The following is a 25,740-nucleotide window of genomic DNA, read 5'->3' on the forward strand; positions in this document are numbered from 1 at the left end:
GTCGGGCCGTGCGCGGAGCCGCCCCCCGCGCCCCCCGCCCGGCCGGGGGAGGGACGGGGCCGGGGGAGATGCGCGGCCCCGGGCGGAGAACGGGCACAGCCCCGGAGGAACGCAGGGAAGGGCACGGGGGTCTCCTCCCCGCGCAGCCGTGAGCAAAGGGGAGGGGTTCTCCCGGGCAGCCTGGGGTGTTCAAGCCTCGGAGTGCCCTTCCTGAGGTCCCCGACCTCATGCCAGCACCGTGGGGTACCCCCGACCTCCGTGCCTGGGCTCCCCCACCCCACTCCGCACACCTGGGTACCCCCACACCGCCCTGCCTGGGCTTCCTCCACCCACAGGTACCCACCTGCCACCCTGCCTGGGGTCCCTCAGCCCCATAGCAGCACCCTCAGATATCCTCCCACCCCATCCCCATGACAGCCTGTTTGCATCCCTCTGCCCAGTGTCCCTTGACTGCCCCAGGGCAGGGTCTGGGGGCCACCTCACCCTGATCTGCCCTCTGCACTGGAGGTGGAGGTGTCTGAGGTTGAACACAGCCATTTCCCCCCACCCCATGGGAAATTGGGGCAATCAGGGCACAAACAGAGCCGTGATGCCAGGAATGATCGCAGCCCCCAGCCCAAGCAGGGCTCCTGTGTTTGTGCCCCCACGCTGGGCTCCACTGTCCCTTGCAGCAGTGCCAGGGAGATGCCAGGCTCACGGGACAATGACCTGGAGCCCCCCACAGCATCCCCATGCCCCATGGGGACAGCACTCACCATTGCTATTCCTCCTTGGAGTTCTCTTGCTCCTCTTCGCTCCTGCCGAAGCCTCCTGAGCTGTGGTGATTTGGTTAATTGGGCTTTGAGGATGGCAGAGGCCAATTCCCTCCTTGGCTCTGACTTGCAGGGTGGAATTGTTGCTCCTCTCCACTCATCACTGGTCAGTCCAGGCTGGCCTTAGCCTTGCTGGTCCCTGGCCTCAGGGGCTGTGGGCAGCTGATGCAGAGCGTCCTGTGCCCTTGATGTGCTGTGTGCCAGCTGACCAAGCACCACCTGAGCCATTTGGTGACATTTGCTGTGTCTGACAGCGCTTTTCAAGCAGGGTTTGGCAGCATCTTCTTCACTTTACAGCTGAGGAAACAGAGGGCAGAGCTCAGGGGGAAGGAATGGGGCTCAGCACTGAAAACCAGGTGGGTCCAACGCCGTGGTTTCACCTGGACTGGCTCCGTTTGTGCAGGATTTTGTCAGGAGAAATGCCAACAGCTCTCACAGCCTTGTCAGTTCCACTCCCAACTCCCATCCCTTGCTGCAGCCCAGCGCTTCTGCTGATGGAGGTTCCTGGTGCCTCCTGCTGCTTGCTTGCTCCGGGATGTGGATTTATAATTTCATTGCAGGCACACGCAGCTCGGGCTTTCCCATTTGAGCTTCATCCCCAGCCTCAGCCCTGGATCTGTGGTTAAAACCAGGAGATTTATGTGGCTGGGAAGGAATTTCATTGCTGTTTTAAACAATATCAACTTACCTCCTTAGGAAAAGATGAAAAATCCAGGCATGAAAATTGTGGCCGGTTTAGCTGGGGATGGATTTTTAAGAGGCCGGTGTGGGGGGGAGGGTGTGCCAGAGCAATCCACGTCTCATTTCCATTCCCCAGGATGGAAGGTGATTCTGGCTAATTTGAACACAATCATTAAGCTGCTGTATCAAAAGCACAGAGTCAATTAAGCAGCATCCCCCCAACCCTGGCCCTGCAGGCTGCGCTGTTTTAATCAAGGATGGGGGAATTGCTGCTGCTTCCACACAGCTCCCGATCCCGGTGCTGGGAGCTGATTTTGCCTGGTGGAAGATGCTCTCCTGCCTGCTGGCCAGGGTTAGAGGTGATTTTGGGGGAACAGACTGCTGACAAATGCACTGGGGGAGCTGGGGGAGCCCCAGGTTGGAGCGGGCTGCTTTGTCCCCTCCCCAAGCACCTCACCAGAAAATCAAGTTATTTCTGTCTTACTGTGCCCCCTGCATGGCATTATTTTATTCTGGGGTAAAGCAAGGCACAGACTTGGATGAGGGAACAGGCAGGTTGTGGTTCAAGCCTGGGCTGTGGGTTTTGGCTCAGCCCTGCTCCCCTGCTGGGCTCTCTCCCCCACCCATTAACTCCAGTGCCCTTCTGGCATCATTTTGGGCTTTGAGGAAGGAACAGGACAAAGCTGTGGAGGAAAAGCACCAGGCTGAGGTGACCAGTTCTGCTTCCCCAAGCCAGAGTCCGGTACTGGACATTGGAGAATCCCATGGGGCCCTTGGTCTTGTGCTCCAATTAATTCAAATTGGCTTCAATATGAGCATAAATCCAAAGGGATCTTAGGCCAGGAGCCAGGGACAGGGTGGGGAGGAGGTCCCTGCCAGGGGCTGTGGCATTTGGGGGGCTGAGATGGGACCCTGACCCCTCCTTAGGGAGCTTTACCCCCACCTGTCACCTCTGTCCCAAGAGCCTGGCCCTAAAAAAAGATAGCAGCCCTACAAATGAGAATCGGGACCCATAAACCACCAAAAACCTCCAAAATCTTGCCGAGCACCGGGACTGGGATGAATGAGGCCACCTGGGTGCCAGCTGGGAACACAAATATCATGGAATCATATAATCATCACGATGGGAAGAGACCTTCAAGACCACCCAGCACAACTGTGCCCCAGTTTGGGGGGACACACAGAAGTGGCAGGACCCTGGGGCTGCCCGTGCTCCAGGGAGGGTCCCTGCCCTTGGAGATTCTGTTCCAAGTGAGCCAGCTCTGGGAGTGTCTTGACAAGTTTTGCTGCTTTCTGGGGCATTTTCACACAGACTCAGCAAAATGATTTAGGGGAAAAAAAAAAAAGAAGTGTGAGAGAAATAAAAAAATCACAGCTGCTCTGGCACACATTCAAAATCCCAAAGAGTTTTTGACTGAAACGTGCCAAGGGGAGAAAAATAATTCCAACAAAGTGAGAAGTAAAGTCCCTTTTGCCCCCAGTTTGCCCTCTGTAGTGAAGTGAGGGATCTTTCCCTGCTGATCCCAGGATCCAGAGCCTCTCCCTGCCTGCAGGTCCCTGCCAGCCCCTCCTGCTGCTGGCCACGCTGGTCCCCTGCCAGCCTGAATGCAGCATTCCAGCACTGCCAGCTCCAGTGACAGCCCGAGAGGTTTTTGTCCCCGTTCAGGATGCAGCAGTGGGAGCCACGTGGTGAGAGCAGGCTCCTGGTGCCCATTAATTTTGCCTAATGGGAACCTCGATGGGCTCCTCGAAGGAGCCAGCTGGCTGCTCCCACTCCACGTGGTCCTACAGATTTTGGGATTTGGGGAGCCCACTTTGGTGCTAGGCTGATGCCACGAGGGCTTGGGGGTGCCAGGGAGCCAGTCCTGGCTTGGCAGCCCAGACCCCCCAGCCCCAAATGCCCCTGAGCAAAGCCAGCCACACCACAGGGACTGGGGACAGCACTGTCCCCAGGATTTGGTCCCCACGATTTGGCCCCCAGGGCTGAGCTGGGGGTTTATTCTGTGCTGACCGGAGGCTTTGCAGTGCCCCAAACATCACTGGAGGGTGACACTGCACAGCTGGAGGGCACTGTGCCCCAGGGACATCACCCTGTGTTGTCCCCTCCATCCAGCCTGGAGCCACCCTCTTGCAGGGCCCTGCTGAGGTGGGCCCAGGAGGTCCCATGAGCTCACTCTGGCCTGGTCACCCACCACACCCAAAAACGCAGCTTCTCCTCAGGTGTGCACTCTGGCAGGACTCAAGCATGGAAAGTGGGGGGCACAGCCCCACTGTGGGGTTTGGGGGACACAGGGAAGAGTGGCTGCCACACCACAAGTGACATCTGTGACCTGCTGTGCACAGAGCTGGGAGTGTTCCCCTCCAAACCCTCTTGTTCCCCCTCCAAACCCTCTTGTTCCCCCTCCAAAGCCCCAGGTTCCCCCTCCAAAACCCATTTCCTCCAGCCCTGTCTGCCCTGACCCCAAAGTCTCCATGTCTGCACTTTAGATCTGTTTATTTTGAGCAGGAACCCCTGAGGGGGGACAGTCCCACCTCGTGTTCCCTGCCAGAGCCCCGGGCGGGTGGCCCCGCTCTGCACACACAGCCTGAGCCCGTGACTAAGCCCAGTTACTTTTAATAAATATTTGGTAATAACAATGGAAGTTTCTTTGGCCAGGAACCTGCTGTTCTGAGCTGTGCCAGGCAGAAGCACCATAAGGTGAAGGGTTTTCATCCAAGCAGGAGGGAAAGGGACCTTTCCCCTCTCACTGCCGGGCTTCAAGCGACAGCAGTGCTGGGATCCTCACCTGCCCTTCCTCCCACTGCAACCCCTAAGTAAGCCCTCATATCTGGGTCCAGGTGTCCCTTCTGGCACTGAAGTGACCCCAAGGTGACAGACTCCACCCAAGAAGGATTTCCTCCCTTTTTTAAGGGCCAGTTTTGCAGAACCATCCAACCCCAGCCGGCTTCAGCAGGAGCTTTGCAAGGCTCAGCAGCCCTCAAACCCGGCCTAACATTTCCCTGCTCAGAGAAGGATCAAGCAAATTATCTCTGGTTTCTCAGCACAGCCTGCATTTCTCCTGCTGCACAAATTAGGCCACCCCAGGTCCCATTTGCAAGGCCATCCCTTCTTTGCTGGAGATCAGGGGGGCTTGCACAACACCCAGATCCCTCCCCTGTCTGTGGTCATGGAGCTGTGCCAGGGCTTGGCATGGAGCTCAGGGAAAGGTTCTTCCCCCCGAGGCTGCTGGCACTGCTCAGGCTCCCCAGGGAATGGTCCCGGCCCCGAGGCTGCCAGAGCTCCAGGAGCGTTTGGCCAGCGCTCTCAGGGATGCTCAGGGTGGGCTTGGTGGGGTGGCTGTGCAGGGACAGGGCTGGGCTGATGATCCCTGAGGGTCCTTTCCAACTCAGAATATTCTGTGATAGTTCTGCCCATCCACACCAGGATGTCCCCATTACTGTGCCAAGCACATCCCAACCCTGATAAAAATAAGATAATAGTAAGTGGACAAGAAGGGAAAATGTTGGGGGTAAAATCTGAGGTGATCATCTGTAGAGTGCACCCCACAGCCCAGCCACCTGCTCCCCAAAACCCCTGAGCTCAGGCAGCCTGGGGCAGCTGCATTTGGAGCCTGAAATGTTCTGCTCCCCACTGTTTTTGGGTGGAGCAGGGGTCCCAACGTCAGGCTTTCCCATGCCAGGGACTCCCCCAACCCCAACCCTGTCACTGCACTGTCCCCGGGCTGCTCCCCAGTCCGGCAGGGGGCCCTTGGGGACACAGGTGGCTCTGCCACTCTGCCTGGCTGGGCAGGGCTGGGCAGCAGCAGCAAACCCTGGTGTGGAGCCAAGGATCACGGTGGGGAGGAGGAACTGGGGCTGGCAGTGGCTCCTCTGTCAGTGGATCTTGGTACCTGCAGCACCTTCCTGGATTAGCAGAGCAAACAAAAACCACGCAGCTGCCAGGATGGGAAAATGAGCTGGGCAATGCTGGCCCCACTGGTCGAGGGGAATAAATCCCAGGATATCCTGAGCTGGGAGGGACCCTCAGGGATCATCAGTGCAGCCCCTGGCCCTGCACAGGCACCCCACCAAGCCCACCCTGAGCATCCCTGAGAGCGCTGGCCAAACGCTCCTGGAGCTCTGGCAGCCTCGGGGCCGGGACCATTCCCTGGGGAGCCTGGGCAGTGCCAGCAGCCTCGGGGGGAAGAACCTTTCCCTGAGCTCCATGCCAAGCCCTGGCACAGCTCCAGCCCTTCCTGGCCTCCTGTCCCTGGCCCAGAGCAGAGCTCAGCCCCTGCCCCTCTGCCTCCCCTCGGGAGGAGCTGCAGTCCCCGAGGAGCCTCCTCTCAGTTTCTCCTCCAGCTGCACAGATGAGAACCAGTGAACGGTGTTCTTTTTTTGCCAGCGATTTCTGTCTCACCAGATCCCAGGTCGCCTCCCCATCCCTGAACGAGCTCAGGGATGGATCCATGTGCTGCCGCTCCCGGTGGGATCCCAGCGCTCCCCCACCCTCGAGGAGCTGGGGGCGGCCACTCCGCTGCCTCCCCGCGAGGAAATTGCTCCTGATGGAATCCAGCCCACGTTCCCTGAGCCGCAACGTGCGGAAGGAACGCGCTTCCACCCCCATCTCTCTCGCCCTCCCTCCTGCCTTTATCTGCGAGTGGCATCGAATCCCTCCAGCAGCTCCCAGCTCCTTTTCAAATACCATTAGAGCGATTAGAATTCCAGGCACTGCAGTGCCACGGACGGCAAACATGGCATTTGCACTTTCCAGATGGAAATGTCCCCGTGTCCCCGTGTCCCTGTGTCACCGTGACCCGCAGACAGCACGTTCTAATCCCCTTCATTCATCAGCTTGGCCTCATCAGCTCCCAGCTCTGGGAGCTGCTGGTTCCTGCTCAGGGATGGGGCCATTGTGCAAGGGTCGGGGCCCCTGTCCCCAGGGAATCTGAACAGGACTGCACCTGAAAACTCCCAAATCCGTGCCTGTCTCTGGCCAGGTTCTCACCCAGGGATGGCTCAGGAATGGCTCGCTGGACTCAGGGCAGGAGGGATCTCACTGGGGCCACCAGCCAGGAACATCCCCCTCAGCCTCTCCTGGTGGCTCCCTCCCAGCTGGCAACGTCTGACCCACCAGTCACTCTCCAGAGTGCTGTCTTGGGAAACAAAAGCTGCCACTTGGCATAAGTGGCTCAGGGCCATGTCCCCAGTCACCACCAGGATTGTCCCCTTGCTGGGAAGGAAGGGACCCACAGCACCAAACTGGAGAAGAGCACCTGCACCCCAGCGTGGGCTCAGTGACCTCCCAGCAGCAGCTGCCCAGCCTCTTACCTGTGCCCAGGTGTAGCTGGCAGGTGACAGTGGTGACAACACACTGTCCCTTTGCCTGCTGGAGGCTCTCAAGGTTTTTCCTTCCTCTGCTGTGCCCTCTGCTTTGAGGGATGTGCCCTTCCCAGTCCCTTTCCTGCTTCAGGGCCATGCTGAGGCAAGGAGGTGCCAGTCCCTAAAATTCTGCTTCTTCCCTGTCCTCACATGGATCATATCCAGAATATGAACTCAAACAGCAAAGGAAGAAGTTCCCCCTGTCCCCATCTTTTCCTGCTCTCCCCAGTCCAGCACACGGGTCCTGGGTTTTTTTTTTTTGCTGCCTACTCTTGCTCCTCGTCCTTGGAGTGGGATGGGAGCTGTTAGGTTGAAAGACAAATTATGCTGGGATGCAGTGATGGCAGAGCTGATTCATCAGCCGGGGGGGTCTACAAGGTCTAATTTGGGAGGGAGGATCGCTGACGAATCCTTCAGTAACCAGGAAGACTTGGGAAACTTTTCCTGGCTGAACACATTATTAATTTCCCTGCCCATCCAAGAGCTGGGATGGGGAGGCTGCCATGGTTAGGGAAAAGGTTTTAAACAGGAAATGTGTTCACAGGGAACAGCTTCAAATTTGCTGGATCATCATTAATTGTTGGGCTTGGTGATCTCACAGATCTTTTCCAACCTCAGTGGTTCTGTGGTTCCAAAGCCTCCGGGGGCTTTGGCCAACACCAGGATGAAGATGATGGTTTCTCTCCTAGGGAATCCAGCTGTTGCCAGATATTGAGAGTCTCTTCTGAAGCTCCACAGTGCTGGATGTGTTTTGCCTCCCAGAAGAGCCCTCATTCCTTGTGCTCTCCACAGGGACCAGGAGCAGGTTCCAGAATGCTCTGGCTGCCCTGATGCTGAACGGGGTTGGATGTGGCTGGATGTGGCTCTGGAGCATGAAGGAATTTCTCCAGCTTGATGCTGTGGGAATTGGCTCAGGCTGGCAGCTGCCAGGCAGGCAATTCCAGCCCCTCTGGCAGCCTTCGGGGCTGTAGGAGATGCTCAGGGCTGGGCTCTGGGCACTCCTGGCTGTTCCCACATCCCCAGGGGGCCTCTGGGGTGGGGGGACTGTAATGGAATGGGGATGGAAGGAGGATTCGGGGGAGCTGTCAGTGCTGGAGGTGAGAACAGGCCTGGCACCCAGCCAGCATTATTAGTGTCTCACTTCCACAGGCAACAAATCCACCCACGTCCTCCATGGAAGGAAAAAATGTTTGGAAACAAGAACTGTACCTTGCACAGGGATCCAGAGACGCTCTCCTGGTGCATCTCCCTGCACCTCATGGCCTTGGCAGGATGGGCAGCAGTGCCCAAGGGTCCCCATCATCCTGTCCCTGCTCGTCATTCCGGCAGCAGCTCCCGGATCCGTGGATATGCGAGAGGGGTGGAGGTTGCTGCGCCCTGCCTCGCTCTGTGAATTATTAATCCAGCAGGAGACAGCTTGGACTGGGAAACCTTCCCCACCAGCCATCCCCCAGCAGGCAGGAACACTGGGAATGGGTTTTGCAGGCCATACTGGGTGAACTGGCCAGGACTGAGGCACCTGGGCCAAGCGTGGTCCAGCCTGTCTGCTGGCTGCTCCACCCCCGAGCCACGTGGAATTCAGCGTTGCCCTTGCTCTGCTCCAGTTTCTCTGCTCTGCCATGGGGTAAATCCTGCACCAAACCTTGGGGTCTTCCTGGGAAAGGCCTGAGCTCAGGGTGGGGGTGCTGCAGAGCAGAGGGTGCTCCCAGGGGCCCCGAGCCCAGCTCCCAGCACGGGGTCCTGGCATGGGGCAGGTACCAGGGGGATTCAGCAGTGGAGAGATAGACTCAGCTCCCTTGATGCCTCAGGTTTTAGCTTTTTTCACATTCTGTGCTGCTTTAGTGTGTGGCTCTGGGCTTCATATGAAGGGATGGTGAGCTCTGTTCACAGAGCAGGGAGACAAAACAATTCCTTCTCCAGCTGGGGACCAAGGACAAATGATCCAAATCTCAGGCCCAAGAGCACAAACAACGTGGGCTGCAGAGAGAAAAACAAGCAGGATGGGACTGCATGGTCTGGAGCTGGAATTGGACAATGAACTCCAATGTGCAAATGGAGCAGAACTGATCAAAGTGAGAGCCTCCATGAGCAGTTGTGCATTTTGTGACCATTTTGGTTCACGTTGGGTGCAGCCCTGGCTGGGCTCTTGTGCTGCCCAAGGTGGATCCACTGAGGCCTTTTAATCAATCCCTGCTTTATTCTTTAACTCCATCTAGTCTGTTCTAGATCAGCCTTCACAGGGGCATCACCCTCAGGCCAATGCTCTCTCCTCCCAGAGGCCAAACCCTTGGAGCAGCCCCTGCCAGCCCCCATCCTCACCTGCACTATCCAAGCATCCCCCTGCGTGTTCCACTCCAGCATCCCACCCCAGCATCCCGCAGAGGAGGGAGGAGGAAGGGCAGCTCGAGGCTCCAGGCTGGTGTGGCTTGTGCCACCTCACCTCCACTGACAGCTGCGGCCACCCCGGTGACCCCAACGTGTCTGCTGTCCTCCTGTCACTCTGTGTTTGTGTCCCTGCTCCCTGCAGGCTGTTCCCAGCCTCTTCTGTGGGGAACAGCCAGGGCTGCAGGCAAAGGGAAGCTACTGCTGACTTTTGTGTTTTCCCAAGCCATCGGCTCTGGTGGTGTCTCCTAAACAGATTAAACTTGGATCCCAGCCCCAAGATCAGCTGATGGAGATGCTGGGAGGCAGAAAAGGGGTTTTGGGGAGCTTTTTTGAGTCTGGGAAGCAGGTGGGAATTTTGTATGCTGGGGATGAGGAGGCACAGGTTGCCCAGAGAAGCTGTGTCTACCCCTGGACTCTAAAAGTGTCCAAGGCCAGGCTGGACACTGGGCTTGGAGCACTCTGGGATGGCAGAAGGTGTCCCTGGCCATGGCAGGGGTGGAATGGAATGATCTCTAATGTCCTTTCCAACCCAAACCATTCCATGATTAGGGGGGATCTGATCCTTGGCTCTGAAAGGTGCAAAGATGCTGGTGCTGGAGCTGTATCAGGGGCCACCCTGGGTGTTGAAGGTGTTTGTGGGGAGCAGCATCCCTGCTCAGATCACAGGAGCCTGGGGACACATCCACCTTGGCCATGGGCTGGTGACATTGAGCTGAGCTGTCCCTGCTCCCCCTCACAGGGCCTGGGCCACCTCCAGGCTCTGCTCCACCTCGGTGTCCCCTCATGAACAACAGCCCCTCACTCAGCCTGGTCCCTTCCCATAAACCCCTCCAAGGCTTCATCCACTGAAGCCCTGGGAAGCCCCAGTTGTCTCTCACTGAGAGGAAGAGAGGTGAGTGCTGAGGTGCATCCAACACCCAAGGCAGCACCTCAGTGCTCCCCACGTCTGACAAAAACTGTTTAACTTCGTTAAACTTTGGGAGTAACCACACCGTCACACCACTGCTGTCATTAATCCTTGCTAATTGTTTCTATAATTAAAAGCCCCATTGTGTCTTGTCTCTCCAACATGATTTATCAGCTAGGGAGCACTCTTGCATGAATGATGCACGGCTGGTGGGAGGACATCTGCTCTGGGCTGCCTGCATGGAGGGGAAATGCATGGGGGCTGCTCCCTCCCCCAGCCCTCTGTGCACCTCAGCCTCTACAAGCCCAGGATGAAATCCCAATCCCTGGGACACTCCTTGGCTTCCTGGATACCAGGGAAGGATCTTCCCCCAGAGGATGCTGGCCACTGAACAGGGAATGGTCCCATCCCCATGGGACCCATGTTGGGAGATGCACAGCCCAGAGTGGAATCTCTCCTTTTGCCAAGGCTCTGGGGAGAGCTCTGGAGGAGCAGGGTCAGCCAAAACAGGGCAGAGCAGCCACAGTGACATCGAGAAGGGTCTGAACCTCCAACACTCCCACAGCAGCTCCTGCTCAGCCCCAGCAATTCTGTTCTCTTGAGGCAGCACCTGGACATTTATTTACAAAGTTCTGGGGACCAACAAGGTCCCTCAGGTCATTCAGGTGTCACAGAGCTTTGTTGTAGCCTCTCTTGGGAGTTGAAGTGTCCTCAGGGGCAGCTCCAATCTCTGCTCTGGGCCAGGGACAGGAGCCCAGGAAGGGCTGGAGCTGTGCCAGGGCTTGGCATGGAGCTCAGGGAAAGGTTCTTCCCCCCGAGGCTGCTGGCACTGCCCAGGCTCCCCAGGGAATGGTCCCGGCCCCGAGGCTGCCAGAGCTCCAGGAGCGTTTGGCCAGCGCTCTCAGGGATGCTCAGGGTGGGCTTGGTGGGGTGGCTGTGCAGGGACAGGGCTGGGCTGATGATCCTTGAAGGTCCCTCCCCACGTTGGGGCTTCCATGACTGATCAACATCAGGAATGGGATTGTTTCAATCCTTTGTGCAAAGCTCCTGGCCTCTGATCCCCCAGTGAGATACAGCCAAGGACAGAACTCGCTCCTGAGTGAAGGCAGCAAGAGGAGCCCCCTCCTTCCCTGGGGGCGTGGGTGGGCTGGGGTTGGTGTCAGCAGATCACGTTCTGCCTCTGCTGGGAACTGCATTAAAAACCTGAAACCAGGTGGGAGGAGCTGCTCTTTGCTGCTGCTGAAGGAGGTGGCCCTTGTATTCCTTCCCTCTCTTGGAAACCCTGGAGCCTGTGAGGGGCCTGGCTGGAAAGTGCAGCAGAAGATTCAAACCAGGACAGTTCCATGGCTGGTGTGGGTATGAAGCCTCCTTAGCTGGGGGCTGCTCCTGATAAGGCATTTTTGGTGATAAAGCTGGGAGCTGCAAGTCACAGAATCTGAAAGGTTGGCAAGCCCCTCTGAGATCATGGAGTCCAACCACTGCCATGCCCACCTGTGTCACCAAATGCCACATCTCTGGTCATTTGCCAGCAGTCCCCGAGGTCCCAGCAGTGCCCACTGAGCTCTGCAGGGATGGGGCAGGTGCTGGGAGCTCCTGGAAGCAGCAATGGCATCGAGGGGAGGATGCTGAGCCAGCCAGGGTCCCTTGGGACAGAGCAGTGACCTGCAGCCTCTCCTGCCTCTCCACACTGCCTCGGTCTCACCTTCCCAGGGCTGGGATGTGGGGACACAGCAGGAGCACGAGTCACCTGCTCTGGGCAGAGAAGCATCCACAGCTCTCAGGGAGGTCCCTGGGGAGAAGGGGGTGTCACAGCAAGAAGGGGACAGGTGACTATCTACACTCCCATCCTTTTTGGTGTCCTGAACCAGCCACAGGTGGCTCTTCCCCTGCAGGCAGATCCAGGGCCAAGAAACTCAGTGCAATCATGGAATGCTTTGGGTGGGAGGGACTTCTAAAACCATCTCATTCCACCCCTGCCATGGCAGGGACACCTTCCACCATCCCAGGCTGCTCCAAGCCCTGTCCAGCCTGGCCTTGGGCACTGCCAGGGATCCAGGGGCAGCCACAGCTGCTCTGGGCACCCTGGGCCAGGGCCTGCCCACCCTGCCAGGGAACAATTCCTGCCCAATATCCCATCTAAACTTCCTCTCTTTCAGTTTAAAATCATTCCCCATCACTACATAATCTTATAAATAACCTTTCTCCAGACTGGCTCATCCTTGACCCCTGGGGGCTCCTCTGCACCCCCCCACCTGAAGGCCCCTCGAGGGCACAGGTACCAGGAGGTCACACATTGGCACCAGCAGCTCAACTTGATGGCACTGAGCTCATCTCTCCTTCCCTCTGTGGGGTGGGGATGGGAACCATCCATAGCTCCCAGGCTCTCCTGTCACCTCCCATTTTTCTAAGCTAATATCTTGCAGCATCTTTAAATGAAATATGAACAAAACCAGCGAGTTTTGGGGAGCGCAGGGCTGAGGATAATCAGACCTGAAAATGACTCTGCTTTGTGGGCTGAGTCACACCTAATGTATGTGCATGTTAATGCTGCCCTTCCCAGCTGTGCTTCCAAGAGCTTTCACTGGGCTTGAGCTGGAAAGACACTGGGAGAGAGGCACAGCTCAGCTCCCAGCTCTGCTCAGCAGGACTATTTGCAGGAGTGTGTGTGTGTGGGGGGTCTGGCCTGCTGGATACCACTTTTCCTTCATTTTTCCATCCTCAGTTTTCCCACAGTGTGACACAACAAATCTCCAGGCCTCAGCTGGATGCCAGCCCAGCCGTGGCATCTGCTGTAGCACCAGTTCCTCCCTGCCACCCAACTGTGACCAACAGCTTGGAGACGCCAACAAGGGCAGCAGCACAAATATGGGCTCAGAGCCTTTGGAAAACATCAACATTCACAGCTCTCACTGGCCAAAAATATCTGGGCTGGGAATTGTGCACCTCTGAGGGGATGGTTCTGTGTCCAGAGATGCTGGGGATGGCCAGAGTGCTCTGTCACTGCTGGCACCATCTGCTCCCAGTTACACACATGGCTGGAGCCCTCCTCAGGGGTAAAACGCTGCTTAAGCTGGTCCAAGGCATCTTTGGGCTCCCAGATCCACATAACCCACAGGGAGCAGGGTCAGCCCTAATGCAAATCCCTCCCTGGCATGTGCAAAAGCCCAAAGGCCAGCTTGAGACACAGGGCTGGTCCCTCCCTGCACATCCCTGAGTGAAGCAGAGCCAGCACCTGCCCTGGCCCTGCCCAGCCCTGTGCTGTGTCCCCAGAAAGGCACAACATCATTCCCCAGGCACCCAGGAGTGGGCACCTAACCTGAATCTGTGATGCTTTGGGAGATGAGCAGATATGGGGACAGATGTTTGTCCCCTGCAGCTGTAAAACTTGCTGGGTTTGGGGCAGCTGGAGCTCCCCACGGGCTGGGGCTGGTACTGGGCTCCCCGGGGACACATCACAGCCTCCCTCATTCCTGCTGCTGTCACGGGGGAAGATAAAGCCAGGATTATCACTGGGAGCTGTCACCAGCTGCAGGCAGGAACCTCACACAGGTGACAGCACCGGGAGGGGTTGGATCACCGCTGGAGGCTGAGCAGGACACACAGAGAGACCCCCAAATTACCCCAATCCCGTGAGGACAGAGTTCCCTGGCTCTGAGAGCCCCCAAAGGTTTTGAGGAATGACAGAAGCACCTGCCTGCTCCTCCTGCTGGTGGCTCTACTGGTTTTACTGGGACCACACCAGGCACAGAGGTTCCCACTCTCCTGCTTTGCTTTCCACACTGTGGGAGCAGTCGGGCACAGAAGGTGGGGCTGGAAAAGGCAGGGATTGGGTTCAGGCAGTGCTCAGTGCCTGCCCCCACTCCTGAAATGGGGGATTTGAAGATTAATTCCTCCAGGAGTAACTCCTAGAGGGGCAGGAGACTGAGCAAGAAAGAGAAACCCAGTGACAAGAGTTGTGGCTTCACATTTTCCCAAAACGGGGAAAATTTGGTAACTAAAATCATGACCCATAAAGATGATTTTGCCGGAAATGAACCCTTTGAATCTCTTTTTGCTAGGAAAGAAATTCCCGCTGTAACATCAGATCTCACAGTTAATATTTAACCTCACTATTTCCAGCATGCCAGGGCTGCAGCTGAGCATGTCCCCCCTCCCACAGCCCCTCGGACCACAGCAGTCACCTGAAAGGACAGACTGGAGCAGTTTGTCCTCTGCAAAATGCTCCTTCCAGCCCTGGGGCAGGGTTGGAATGGGGCTCCTGCCCCTCTCCATTACCGGCCTTGACAGCGGCAGCGATTGCTGCTCCCCCCTGGCTGAGCACAGCCTGCCTAATCCATCGCTCCAGCCTAATTAGGCTCTGGCCAGGGCACAGGGCCAGCAGCCCGAGGAGGAGAAGATGCTAACGAGCCCCAGCCCCGGGGACCCCCTGCCACCCCCTGTCCCAGCCCTGGGACCCCCAGCCCTCCCTGCTGCCCATGCCAGGCCCAAGGCAACCCGCCCCCGGCTTCTAATTGGATTTGTTCATGCTAATTATGATCGTTTTCACCTCAATTAAGCCATTTGTTTCCCACACAGCTCCCTCGGCACAGGTCTGAGCCTTTTGCAGGCTGCTTGGGCCATGTGTCCTCGCTGCTCCCCGACTGTCAGGGTCACCTTTGCTCATCCCTCAGGCTCCCTCAAGGTCCCCACTCATCTCCCCATCCCCCAAACACGGCATTAACCCCTCAATTTCTCCCTCTCTCCCCATTCCCCCTCCTTCCCATCCTCCCACAGCACCTGCCTCGCTCTCTGGTGGCCCTTGCTGAGGACACAGGGCCAGCCTTGGTGGCACCCTCAGAGCCACCGAGGCCAAACGGGCCCTGGAGGTCAGGAGGGTGCAGAGCTCGGCTCTGGGACCCACATCCTGCAGGGCTCCCACCATGGCAGCCCCTCTGGGCTGCAGGAGGGGCAGGGAAATGTGGCCAGGAAAGCGAGGCCTTGGGAAAAGGAAAAGCAGGGCCTTGGGAAAGGGAAAAACAGGGCCTCGGGAAAGGGAAAAGCACCGGGCCCCGGGAAAAGGAAAAGCGACGGGCCTTGGGAAAAGGAAAAGCAGGGCCATGGGAAAGGGAAAAGCACCAGACCCTGGGAAAAGGAAAAGCAGGGCAAGGAAAAGCACTGGGCTCTGGGAAAAGGAAAAGCAGGGCAAGGAAAAGCACTGGGCCCCGGGAAAAGGAAAAGCAGGGCAAGGAAAAGCACTGGGCCCTGGGAAAAGGAAAACTGGGGCCTTGGGAAAGCAGCAACTCAAGATTTCCAGGGGGTGCAGAGATGGAGGGAGGGAATCTGCTCCTGAGCAGGGACTGAGGGGAAGGGTGAGTGCAATCACAAAATGTGGCCTGGATGCTATCAGGGCTGTGCCCAGGGGCAGCAGAGGATCAGCTGGGCACAGCCCACAGCCTTTCCCCTGTGTTATGGATACAGATTGTAATATTGGCTTTTCACAAATATTAAAATGGATTTTATATGTGTGGTGTTAAAGTAAGTTTGTTATAAATATATAGTTTTTATTTCTGTTGTTAACTAAGCTTAGTGACATAGCTGATATAAGTGTGCTTGTGTTAAAATGCCTGCTGGGATGGGATAACATCCCATGAACACAGGATCAGGACACCTGTACACATCTGCCAATTATCAGCACTCACTGACTGAAGACAGTGAAGACCAAGGCCCGAAACCTGGAGGTGATAAAAAAAGGACTAAAACCACAGCCAAGGAATGTGCATGCTCTAAAAAGGCAGACTCAATGAGGAGCCATGCTAAGCAGTTCTTGGAATATGTAAACTAGTTTGGGGAAAAAGCTTACTCTGCATAAGGGTCTATGAATATGCAATGGCTGATGTAAGGGAAAAGGTATTTACGGTGTGTCCCAAAGGTAATGGTGTGCTCTTGGCTGAGTGCCAAGATGCACCCCATAATTTTTGCTTTGCTTGTCTTTGTCTCCTATTGTCCTTTATTAAACTTTAAGTTTTCACAGGAGAATGAGCGTGTTTTTCACACCTGGAAATTAAAATGCCAAGGAGGGCTTAGTGCATCCCCATCCAACCAAAATTCAATAAGCTATTCCATCAGGCTGCTCCTGGCACCCTCCAACACCGAACCAAGGGGGCTACACCACTCGGTGTCCCTGTGTTCCATCTCCTCACTCTGCAGGGAAAAACAGGCAAAAAACCCCACAGGCCAGGAAGAACAGGAACCAGGAGAGGGAGAGAAGAGATGCTCAGAGGGACTTCATGGATTGGGCAGCACACACTCTCCATCCCTGCCCTGCTTCACCCAGATTTGGAGAGGAACCAAAAGTTCCCAAAGTATCACACAGATCCCATCCAATAGCTGCAGCCCCACTAAATGGCCCCAAACAGCCTTTTAGCCCCAAACCTGCATTTCTGGGATGAACCACTCCCATCCTTCTGCAAAGGGACATGGTTCATGTGCCAACAGCATTTTGAGCAGCTCAGTGGTGACGCCCCTGAGGTCACCAACAGCCAGTGCCACCCTCAGGCACCCCCCCAGGCTGAGCCTGCACCCACTGAGGGCCATCATCCCACTCCTCCTCCTCCTCACAAACGGGCAGCACCCACCTGCTGGGGCTGGTCTCAGGGGTGACCTTGGGATCAAACAACTCTGCAGCTGCTTCTCCAAGCCATTTACTTCCTCCATGCTCAGCTGAGGAGGTTTCTTCTTCCTAAAGCAGGACTTAAGGTCTGGGGAGCTCAGAATTAATTTGCAGGTGAGCTCAGAGGCTGTTTCCTTCCTCACCACATAACATCATCACTCTGCAGCCTGACCCCCAGGCAAGGAGCCAAGCTTGCCCTTCATCCCCACAGCCAGGGCTCCTAAAGCTCAGGAGCAAGGGGAAAAGCCAGGCCAGATTCCAGAGAGAGCTTTGTCAAGGATATTTTATTAATTTCTGCTGCAGAGAAGGGGAGAGCTCTTGTACACAGACAAGGAGCACCTGAATTAATGCTGAGCCCAGAATAATATCCAAGAGCTACAGGATCAGCTCCTTTATCAACCTTTAACAAAAAAAAAACTCTTGCTGTTACTCAGCAGTAATGAAAGCAGAGCTGTTGTGGCTGCAGATAACACCAGGTACGAGGCACTGCAGCTTTGTGAATGCTTGAGTTTCATCACTCAGGACTGTTAATGGTGCACAAAAACCAACCCGAGAGAAAACCAGCCCTGCCTGGTCCAAACCATGCCCTGCTGAAGCAGAGGCACAAGGAGCCAGTGCTGGATCTCTGGCCAGAGCTATAAAGCCAATTTTAGAGGGCCAGGGAGGAGTCCAAGGGCTGCAGCTCCAGGAGAGGTGTCCTGACCCAGCCACAGGTTTAAAGCTCCAGAATTTCCACCTTTAAGTGGTTCACTGTTACAGTAAGGTAAAAAAATTATAAAGAAAAGCCTTTTAAAATCAGGCCTGCTCTGGCTGGCCTGTCATTTCTTCTAAGTCAAGCCAGCACTTTGCAAGTTCCCAAGTGAAAGCAATCCTGGTGTGAGCAGTTCATTAACATAACAATCTGTTCCTGGGTAAAAAACAACTTGCACCTGTAGAAACTGTTTTTACACCATTAGATAGAAAAATAAAAACTGTCTTTCACAATCAACTTTCCCTGCATATACACACCAAGAGTTTGAGTGACCAATGAACACAGAATAACTTGTCACTAACCAATAAAAGTAATTAGCAAGAAATCTACCAACCAGTTAGAGCCACACATGAAGCCTGTAAAACTGTATAAAAAGGAGTTATGGGAATAAAGAGCCTCTTTTTTCCACCATGAAGAAAATGAAATTCATGTGATTTATTTCCATAGTTCACTGGTCAGAGAAGGCTTTGGAAACATCAGTGAAATCCAGCAGGAAAAGCTACCACGGGGCTGCTTTGACAGGCAGGACAGCCTTTAATAAACCTGACATTAAGATCCCAAATCCCAGCAGGGTCTGGGAGCCAGGGCCCCTCCATCCCCCCTTACCTGCCTTCAAACTCACTGGGATTTTGAACTCCCACTCCTTCCTGCAGCCCACAGGTCTTGGGACAGCTCAACTCCTTTGTCCCCTCAGAGGGTTTCTGCTCCACAATCACAAGCATTTCTAAGCTGGCCTGGCCCACTCTGGTTAAACCAAACTGAGGTCTCACCTCGTTCAGCCCCATATCCCTGCTGGAGGGTGCCATGGCTCCTTTTAGCACTTGGAGCACTGTCATCCCAGTGGATTCCCACACAAAGCCAGCTCCAGGCACTGGTGCCAGACACAGCCTCCAGGCATGCCCTGAGCAAAGGATCCAACCCCCCTGAGCTGTTCCCATTCCCTCGCCCACATTTGGAGGAGCTGCTCTCTTTGCAGCCTCAGATTTTGGGACTTGATCCAGGCAACAGCTCCAGCACTGGGCAACCTCAGGTCTCTCAAGAGCTCTGGGTCACATTCAGGCACTTCCTGATCCCAGCCTGCTTTTACCAGGCCCCAAAATCCCTATGGCTAGGATGGCTCCTAGGATCGATGTAGAGGGAAAAGTTCTGTGCACAACTCCCAGGTAAAATAGACAAAATACAAACTGAAAATCTTAAAGTGCTCACTACAAAACACAGCCTTTGTGTTAAATTCCTTGTTTTATTCCAAGGGGTTATTCCAGTGTTCTTGGGGATGCCAGAAGAGAAGGAGATTCCCTGGAGGCACCAGCCAGCCCAGGTAGCTGAGTGTCCAAGCTCAGGGACTGCCCCATGGAAAGCCCCAGTGCTGCCCAACCTCTCTGCACCTTCAGTTCTCCCCCTCCCATCACATTCCAGCATTCCCAGAGCCATCCCCCTTCCCAGGAACCCTGAGGAACCCCTCCCCAGGAGGAATCAGAGGGAGAAGTCTCCCTGGCAGCCCCATACCCTGTAATGCCAGCTCCAGGTACGGACAGCCAATAGAGCCCAGTCCATGTGAAAAAATAGGGTGATTTTATTATAAACTTCAGAAAAAGGAAACAAACAACATGAACACAGCAATTAACTGGACATCTTCCTCAGGGACACAGCTGTCCCAGGGAATCAGGCACACTGCAGCCCCAGAAGGTCCAGGTGCACAAGTCAGGCTTCCTAGTTTTCCTGGAAAACAGGAGATTTTCCCCATAGCACTGCCTGCCCTCACTGCCACTGGGGACAAAGCAACCCCCCCCCACCCCCCACTTCCCAGGGCAGCAGCTTCCTGGGAATGAGGAGGGCATCCAGCAATGCTTTGGGACCAGAGCAGTGAGAGGGGGAAGCTGCTTGTGGTGAAGAATTCCCACAAATCCTCCCCCTGTTTTCTGCTGCAAAATACCCGGGGCAGGGAGTCATGAAAGGCTTGTGGCAACCTGCTGGCAGTGGCCCTGGGTCAGAGGTGCCAAAAAGTTGGCACCTGGCACTGCTGTCACACACTGGTGACTGGGCCCACCCAGCACCACCCCACCAACCCCTGGGGACTGAGGCCGTGTCCCTGTGCAGGGACTGGAGCCCCTCCAACCCCTTCCCTTGGCAGCAGAGCTCTGTGACAAAGGCTCAGAGCCTGGGGACACATCCAGGGGACTTGTGACACCTCCCCTGCCCCACACTCAGAGGCTGGGATTGTCCCAAGGGTCCTTACCGCATCCTGGGATGAGCTGGTGTCACAGGCTGTGTCAGACTCCTGCTCACTGCTCTCATCCCCTCGTGGCTTCTGGGCATCACCACTGGCCACATCTGGATCATCTCCCCCACTGCTGGTCACAGCTGGATCCTCTGCTCCCAGCTCTGGGGGCAACAAGGGGCCCTGGGGGTTGTGTGGCACAGGGACACGGGTCAGACCAGCACAAAATCCATAAGGGATTCATGGAGTCCAGATCAGAGCAACCCCAGGCTCCCTCCTCCTGCAGCCAGGCACTGAGGTGAATCCTTGCAGCCCAGGATTGATGCTGTCCCCAGGAACGGAGCAGGAGCACTCACCGGGACATCTGAGAGCTCCAGCATGGTGATCCCACCCTGCTCCTCCAGCTCCAGGTCGGTGTCATTTTGGGAGCGGTACTCGTCACTGTCCGACTCCAGCTCCGAGGGCTGGGGGGAAAGAGGCAAAGGGAGGTTCTGAGGAAGGAACAGCGTGGGGAAGGACACACCAGTCCTGTCCCAAGAGCACTGCGAGCCACAGCCAAGGGTGACAGAGGCGCTGTCTTGCAGGGAGATCGGCCAAAGGGAAACTTCAGGGATGAGTGGGGCACCTCCAAGCTCTCAGACAGTGCTGGGGTGATGGTCAAGTGCTCCTTGGACACCCTGTGCCCTCAAAGAGGGGATAGGGAAGGAAACCTCTGCAAGCTTCTCCACAGGAACACCCCTAGGCCCACACAGAGGCCAAACCATCTTGGAATTGCTCAGTAGCCACAACATCTCACCTCATATGAGACGTCTTCAGAGTCATCCTCTGGCAAATCCCTCTCCAGCACCACAAACCAGGACTCCTGTTGCTCCAGAGCCACATCATCCCTCTTCCTCTTGCTGGCTTTGCTGGCTGGGTTGACGGGAGCCTCCCGGATCTCTGCAGGGATTCACAGGAGGCACAATCACCACAGCCAGAACAAACACAGCGGTTTCCCCAGCTCCCTGCAGGAATGCCATGCTGTGTTCCTCCCAGCTGCAAAGCCTCCAGATGTTCCAGGAGGCTCCAGCTCTTACCCTTGGACATGTTGATCTGGCCCCAGTCGGTTGGGAGGTAGCCCAGGAGGTTCTGGATCCTGGTGGGAGTCACAGAGAGCAGAAGGCGCAGGAGCTTCCCCCGGCGCTTCCTGGCCAGGAGCCCAGGCCTGCTGGGGGACTGGGATGGGGGGCAGAGTTTGCTCCTGATGGTCCCGACAGGGAGCACCAATCCAATCCAGACAGATGCTTTCTGAAGGAGCTTCAGCTGCAAAGAGAGGTCCATCAGCACATGGAAGAACTTCAAGGTGTTTAAAACCCTCAGGGAAAGCCTTAAACTCTGCTCTGTGCCAGCATGGAGCTGAGATTGGGACCAACTTTAGCCAGGACCTGTTGGGTTGTCCTTTATTCCCAAAACCCTCCCATTTTTCCTGGCTCAGAGAGGGAGAGAAATGGAAATGCTGCAGCCACCACCAGCTGAAGGGGAGCAAGGCAAGGCCAAGGAGAAAAGGCTGGGATAGGGAGGAAAGCAGAGGAAAAATCATGGAATTGTTTGGGTGGGAAGGGACCTTAAGGACCCACACCTTGTCTTGGGACACCTTCCACAATCCCAGGGTGCTCCAAGCCCCATTCAGCCTGGCCTTAGGCACTTCCAGGGATCGAGGGCCTCCCCACCCTCACAGGGAGAAATGTCTAATAATGTGAAGAGACTGAAAGAAAAGAAGTTAGCCAGCAGAAAACCCCCAGAAACTGCCAGTGTTGAGGTTTTAGCCACCCCCTCCCCAGCCTCAGCATCACTCACTGGGTACTTGACCAAGCTGAGCTGAAGGATCTGGTCCAGGAACCTGCTGGAGAAGGAATCGCTGCTGGTGGGTGGCCTCATCTGGAGAGGGAGAAAGAGAAGGGTCAGAGCCTCCAGCCCAGCTCTGAGAGTGACCCCAGCAGAGGCTACCCCCTGGGCAGTGGCCAGACCTGCTTTGGGGGCTGCTCCATAGAGCCTAGACTGGACACAAACCTGGCTTAACCCCTCTGTGCCCTTCAGGGTACTTATAGGTCCTGCCTCATCTGCTCCTCGTTATCCTGACGACCTGCTGGCTCTGCTAATTGGTGGGGCAGCCCAGGGCCCTCAGGTGGGGGCTCCCCTGCTATCAGCACTGGGGCCTCAATTTAGGGCTCTCAGTTAGGGGATTGTTTTCTCTCAGTTTGACATCTCCTCCTGGAGCTTGCCAAGGCTCTGATTTGAGATGTCCCCCCTTGCTTTGTGCGGGTGCAAAGAGCTGAAGGTGATGAGATGCCAGAACCTGCCCTGCTGAGCCCCTCAGGGATGGGAGAAACTGGATCCCAGATGATGGAGGCCCCTCTGCATCCCCCTGCTCTGTGCCCGCACAGAGCTTTTCTTGTCTGCGTCATTTTCCCAGCAGGATCCGCCCTAAAGCCGCCGTTATCCCCCTGAGAGAGCAGGAGCTTCCTTAGCTGGGGGGAGAGTGACAGGAAACCCCTCCCAGCCCTGCCCCGTGCACAGGAGGAAAGGCAAAGCCGAGAGAGCAGCTCCATCCTCCTCATCCTCCCTCCTGCGGGAGGCACAAAGCCTCTTCCCCATGGCCTGGGGACTGCCTGGGGCTGTTCCCCCTCACTCCCAGCGCAGCGGGATGGGAGCACAGGGATGCTGCGGGAAGGAGCCAGCGCAGAGCCCCGGCCCCGGCAGGGCTGGAGGAGGAGCCGGGGGTGCGGTGGCTGAAGCTGCCGCTGGCTCCGGGGAGTCGCGTGGGCCGGAGCGTTTCCCGACGGGAGCTTTGCTAGACAGAGCTGAAGTGTTTGTCTGCCGCTCTCGGCTGCCCCTTCCTTCCACCTGATGCCCACGGCTGGTGACTCATCCCGCTCCTCCGGCTCTTCCCCTCTCCGCCGCCTCGCGGGTGACAGAGCCGGTGGCCCTGCGTGACAGCGGCAGCGCCGTGTCCTCAGCTGTCCCCTCACCTGTCTCCTCACCTGTCCCCTCACCTGTCCCCTCACCTGCCCCCTCCATCCGCCTGCCCCGCGCCCCGGCGGCCGTTGGACCTTGGCGAGGACCCGGCGGTGCCGTCACCGCGCGTCACCAGCCGGGGGTGGCCGCGGAGCATAAATCCCCTGCGCGGCCCAGCCAGCCCTCGGGGCCACCATGTCCCTCTGGCGGGGCGCGCTCTGTCCCCCCGCACTCCAGGGCAGAGGCTCCAGCGACATCTTCTTCCACGTGGTGACCCCCGACCGCATCCCGCAGTTTGTTATCCCGTCCCTGGACACGCACAAGAAGCAGCGATGCTCAGGCAAGGGGACGGAGGAGGGGACAGGGCAGCTGGAGGGGACGGCTTGGAGGAGCAGCTGGGACCCAGCGGTGCAGGATGAGCACGGCTCTAACTCATCCTCTTTTAACTCATCCTGCGCCAACCCAGACCCCACTGCTTGGGCAGCTCTGTCCCTGCCGCACCTCCCCAAGGTCACCACGCCGTACGGCTTTGTCGCCCTGGGGCGGAGCCCGCAGGTCACCGCTGAGGAGGCGTTTTTTCACTCGGGCTCAGGCCACGCTCGGGGTCCTGCTGCCAGGACACGTCCCAGCTGCAGACATCTCGGGATTCCTGCTGCTGAGGAAGACTCCGGGATGGGAGGAAGCCAGAGAGACCACAAGCAGCCAAGTCCCCGTGCCAGCGGTCACAAGGACGATGGAAGCAGCCCGACCCCAGCAGGGCTTCCCCTGCCCAGATGTGCCAGAGACATCCGAATAACAGAGGCTTTGGAAAGCCAAGAGGGAGGGAAGAGGGACAGGAGGCTCCTGGGCATGGACTGTCCGAGGAGCAGCTCCCTGGAGCTCCCCGTGGCGACAGCCAGGAAGAATTTGTTCCAGAGGATCCTCAGGAGGCACCTTGTCCACCCACGGCAGCTCAAGCCTGGGCATCTCACTCTCCACTGATCCTGCTAAAGCAGCTCCCAGGAGCTGAGGTTCCCTAAAGACCTGGGGAAGAGACACTTCTGTCAATGCCTCAGAACGCTGAGAGCATCAGGGTGTCACCTTCCCTGAGGGGACCGCCTTGAGGTGACATTGCTGCAGGGCACAGCTGGGAGGGACACGGCAGTGCAGGGGAGCAGAGGGGCTGTGGGTTTGTCACTGCTCAGGGCCTGAATAAAAGTGCAAACATTTCATCTGAGCTGTCGTCCTCTCCTTTTTTCTTTCTTGTGCACTCAGGTGTCACCAGGGTGTTTTGGTGACCCCAGCACCCCCCTCCTGTTGTACCCCCAGGCTCCTGAGCTGAGAGCAGGTTCTTGATGGGCTGACACTGCTGGAATGCAGAGCAGGGGACACTGAGCCCCAGGAGCTGCAGCAGGCCAGGAGGGAAGAGTGACCACATCCATTTTCCAGCTTCGTGGCCATGACCTGGGGTGTTTGAATGTGTCAGGGTCCCTGTCCCAGCCTTGCAGGAGGGACCTCTGCTCCAGGACACTGCAGCTGTCCTGAAACAGTGACCCCTCACCATTCCAGAGGGTGCAGTTTCCAACCACTCCTAACCAGCTGTGATAAGCAAGTCTCACTTTATTGACTGTTCCCTCATAAATGGCTTTTTTTTTTTTTTTTTTTTTGCTTTTATTGAGCAGCAGAACCTGCAGTGCCAGAATGAAAGAGTTCATGGTCAGCAGTGTTTGGGGGCTGCTGAAGCAGAGTGTCAGCAGTGCTGGGCTGCTGCCAGCTCCCCTTCCAGGGCTCTGATTCTCCAGGAGACCCCTGAGAGGTGCAGCTAGGAGGGCTGGACCCAGTCCAGGGGTGCTGGGAGTCGCTGAGGCCCCTGCAGGAGCAGCAATCAGGATTTGCATGTGAGCCATTAACCAGGCAGTCATTAACCTGGTTTGCCTCCCACCCCTCTGTGGCTGTGTCACCTGGGCCACGTCAGTGACTCTGTTTTCCTCATCCCTCCAGTCTGGTTCGACCCTCAGCTCTCTGTTGGAATTGCCACTTCCAAGGGAGCTTTTCCTGCAGTGTGCAACAGGGATGAGCACAAAGAGCCCTGGAGTCCCTGCTCCCCCCCAGATGGGGCTGCAGGAAGCACCAGCAGCCAGAGGATCCATCCCAGGGCTGTGGAGGGGGTGGGAGCAGGGCACTGGTCAGACGTGTCCCCCTGCACGGCTCCTGTCCATGACTCCAGCACAGCAGGATGTGGCAGCCAGCACTGCTGGAAGGGGAGCTGGGATCGGGGATGTGACAGAAAATCCACTCCCTGCTTATTCTGAGGAGCACTGGCATTATGGAGTGAGTCAAGGACCCAGGCTCTGGAAATTTAAATTGATCTCCAGCTCCTGAGGGCATCGTCTCTGCTCAGCACTTGGGGCTGGGAGGGCAGATTGAGTTACCAGGGATTAATAAACGAGCTCTTATCAGTTACTCGGGCTGTGAGAGCTGAACGTGTGTGTGCTCCGAGCTGACAGGTGATTGGGAATTAAGCCACGCTCCTGTAAACCTCTCTCCTCTCTCCTTTGATGCTCAAGCTACTGCAGAGCAGTGCCTCTGTCTGACTGGCTCAGCATCTCCTGGGGAAAAGATGGAAACAACTCCCCTGGAGCTGACTGAACCTGCTGTATTTACCAGTTAAACCTGGACATGGGGAGCTGCGACTCCTGGGCTTTATTCCTTTCTTGGGGACCTTCCTGAGCTCCCAGGAACTTTTAAAAATGTCCCTTATCTTGTCTATAAAATAGAAATCCACTCTGCTTCCCAGGTGGGTTGCAGGGCTTTATTCATCCTTGTTCCCAGTACCAGTACCAGTTCCCAGTACCAGTTCCCAGTACCAGTTCCTTGTACCCAGTTCCCTGGTACCCTTGCAGGATTTCCCAAGGGAAGAAATATTATGTGTTCCTGCAACCTGCCATGGTGCAAGATGAATTTCCTCTGGGTGTGCCAGCGTGGGGATGATCAGCCCGGAGA

General features: G+C 56.6%; 3 protein-coding genes across 7 annotated transcripts in view; 1 reads left to right on the forward strand and 2 right to left on the reverse strand.

The window, feature by feature from the left end:
* Nucleotides 1–8,233, reverse strand: part of LINGO3 (leucine rich repeat and Ig domain containing 3) — a 33,506-nt gene extending 25,273 nt beyond the window's left edge. For 2 of the 4 annotated variants that reach the window (XM_053965851.1, XM_053965850.1), the window contains exons 1-2: nucleotides 1,501–1,581; nucleotides 756–1,428 (exon numbers count right to left, since the gene is read on the reverse strand). The gene's annotated coding sequence lies outside the window, so the exon portion shown is untranslated. Of the gene's footprint in view, nucleotides 1–755; nucleotides 1,429–1,500; nucleotides 1,582–7,368; nucleotides 7,752–8,063 lie in introns of those variants that run through there. The other 2 variants (XM_053965852.1, XR_008435010.1) reach the window with 2 other exon arrangements.
* A 10,890-nt stretch (nucleotides 8,234–19,123) lies between these two features.
* LOC128800572 (uncharacterized) lies at nucleotides 19,124–22,702 on the reverse strand. Of its 2 annotated transcripts, XM_053965859.1 has the most exons (7): nucleotides 22,648–22,702; nucleotides 21,601–21,681; nucleotides 20,841–21,066; nucleotides 20,561–20,703; nucleotides 20,121–20,228; nucleotides 19,783–19,947; nucleotides 19,124–19,265 (listed from the first exon to the last, which is right to left on the reverse strand). In XM_053965859.1, exons 2-7 carry the CDS (start codon nucleotides 21,679–21,681, stop codon nucleotides 19,257–19,259), a joined length of 732 nt encoding a protein of 243 aa, XP_053821834.1. In that variant the 5' UTR covers nucleotides 22,648–22,702; the 3' UTR covers nucleotides 19,124–19,256. The 2 variants fall into 2 exon arrangements, with proteins under 2 accessions (XP_053821834.1, XP_053821835.1); XM_053965860.1 differs by lacking the exon at nucleotides 22,648–22,702 and having other exon boundaries at nucleotides 21,601–21,717.
* A 201-nt stretch (nucleotides 22,703–22,903) lies between these two features.
* On the forward strand, nucleotides 22,904–23,974 carry LOC128800571 (C2 calcium-dependent domain-containing protein 4A-like). Its single transcript, XM_053965857.1, has one exon. The coding sequence runs from the start codon at nucleotides 22,954–22,956 to the stop codon at nucleotides 23,737–23,739; it is 786 nt and encodes a 261-aa protein (XP_053821832.1). The 5' UTR covers nucleotides 22,904–22,953; the 3' UTR covers nucleotides 23,740–23,974.
* Nucleotides 23,975–25,740: the final 1,766 nt, after the last annotated feature.

The sequence above is a fragment of the Vidua chalybeata genome, chromosome 27, assembly GCF_026979565.1.
Source record: "Vidua chalybeata isolate OUT-0048 chromosome 27, bVidCha1 merged haplotype, whole genome shotgun sequence".
Classification (NCBI taxonomy): Eukaryota; Metazoa; Chordata; class Aves; order Passeriformes; family Viduidae; genus Vidua; species Vidua chalybeata.

Bases quoted from the DNA above. Each gene is read 5' to 3' on its own strand.
- LOC128800572 (XM_053965859.1), bottom strand. From the start codon at position 21,681: ATGAGGCCACCCACCAGCAGCGATTCCTTCTCCAGCAGGTTCCTGGAC. The intron at 21,067-21,600 runs GTGAGTGATGCT...CTCTCTTTGCAG, and splicing joins TCAGCTTGGTCAAGTACCCA to CTGAAGCTCCTTCAGAAAGC. The intron at 20,704-20,840 runs GTAAGAGCTGGA...GAATCCCTGCAG, and splicing joins CCAGATCAACATGTCCAAGG to AGATCCGGGAGGCTCCCGTC.
- LOC128800571 (XM_053965857.1), top strand. From the start codon at position 22,954: ATGTCCCTCTGGCGGGGCGCGCTCTGTCCCCCCGCACTCCAGGGCAGA.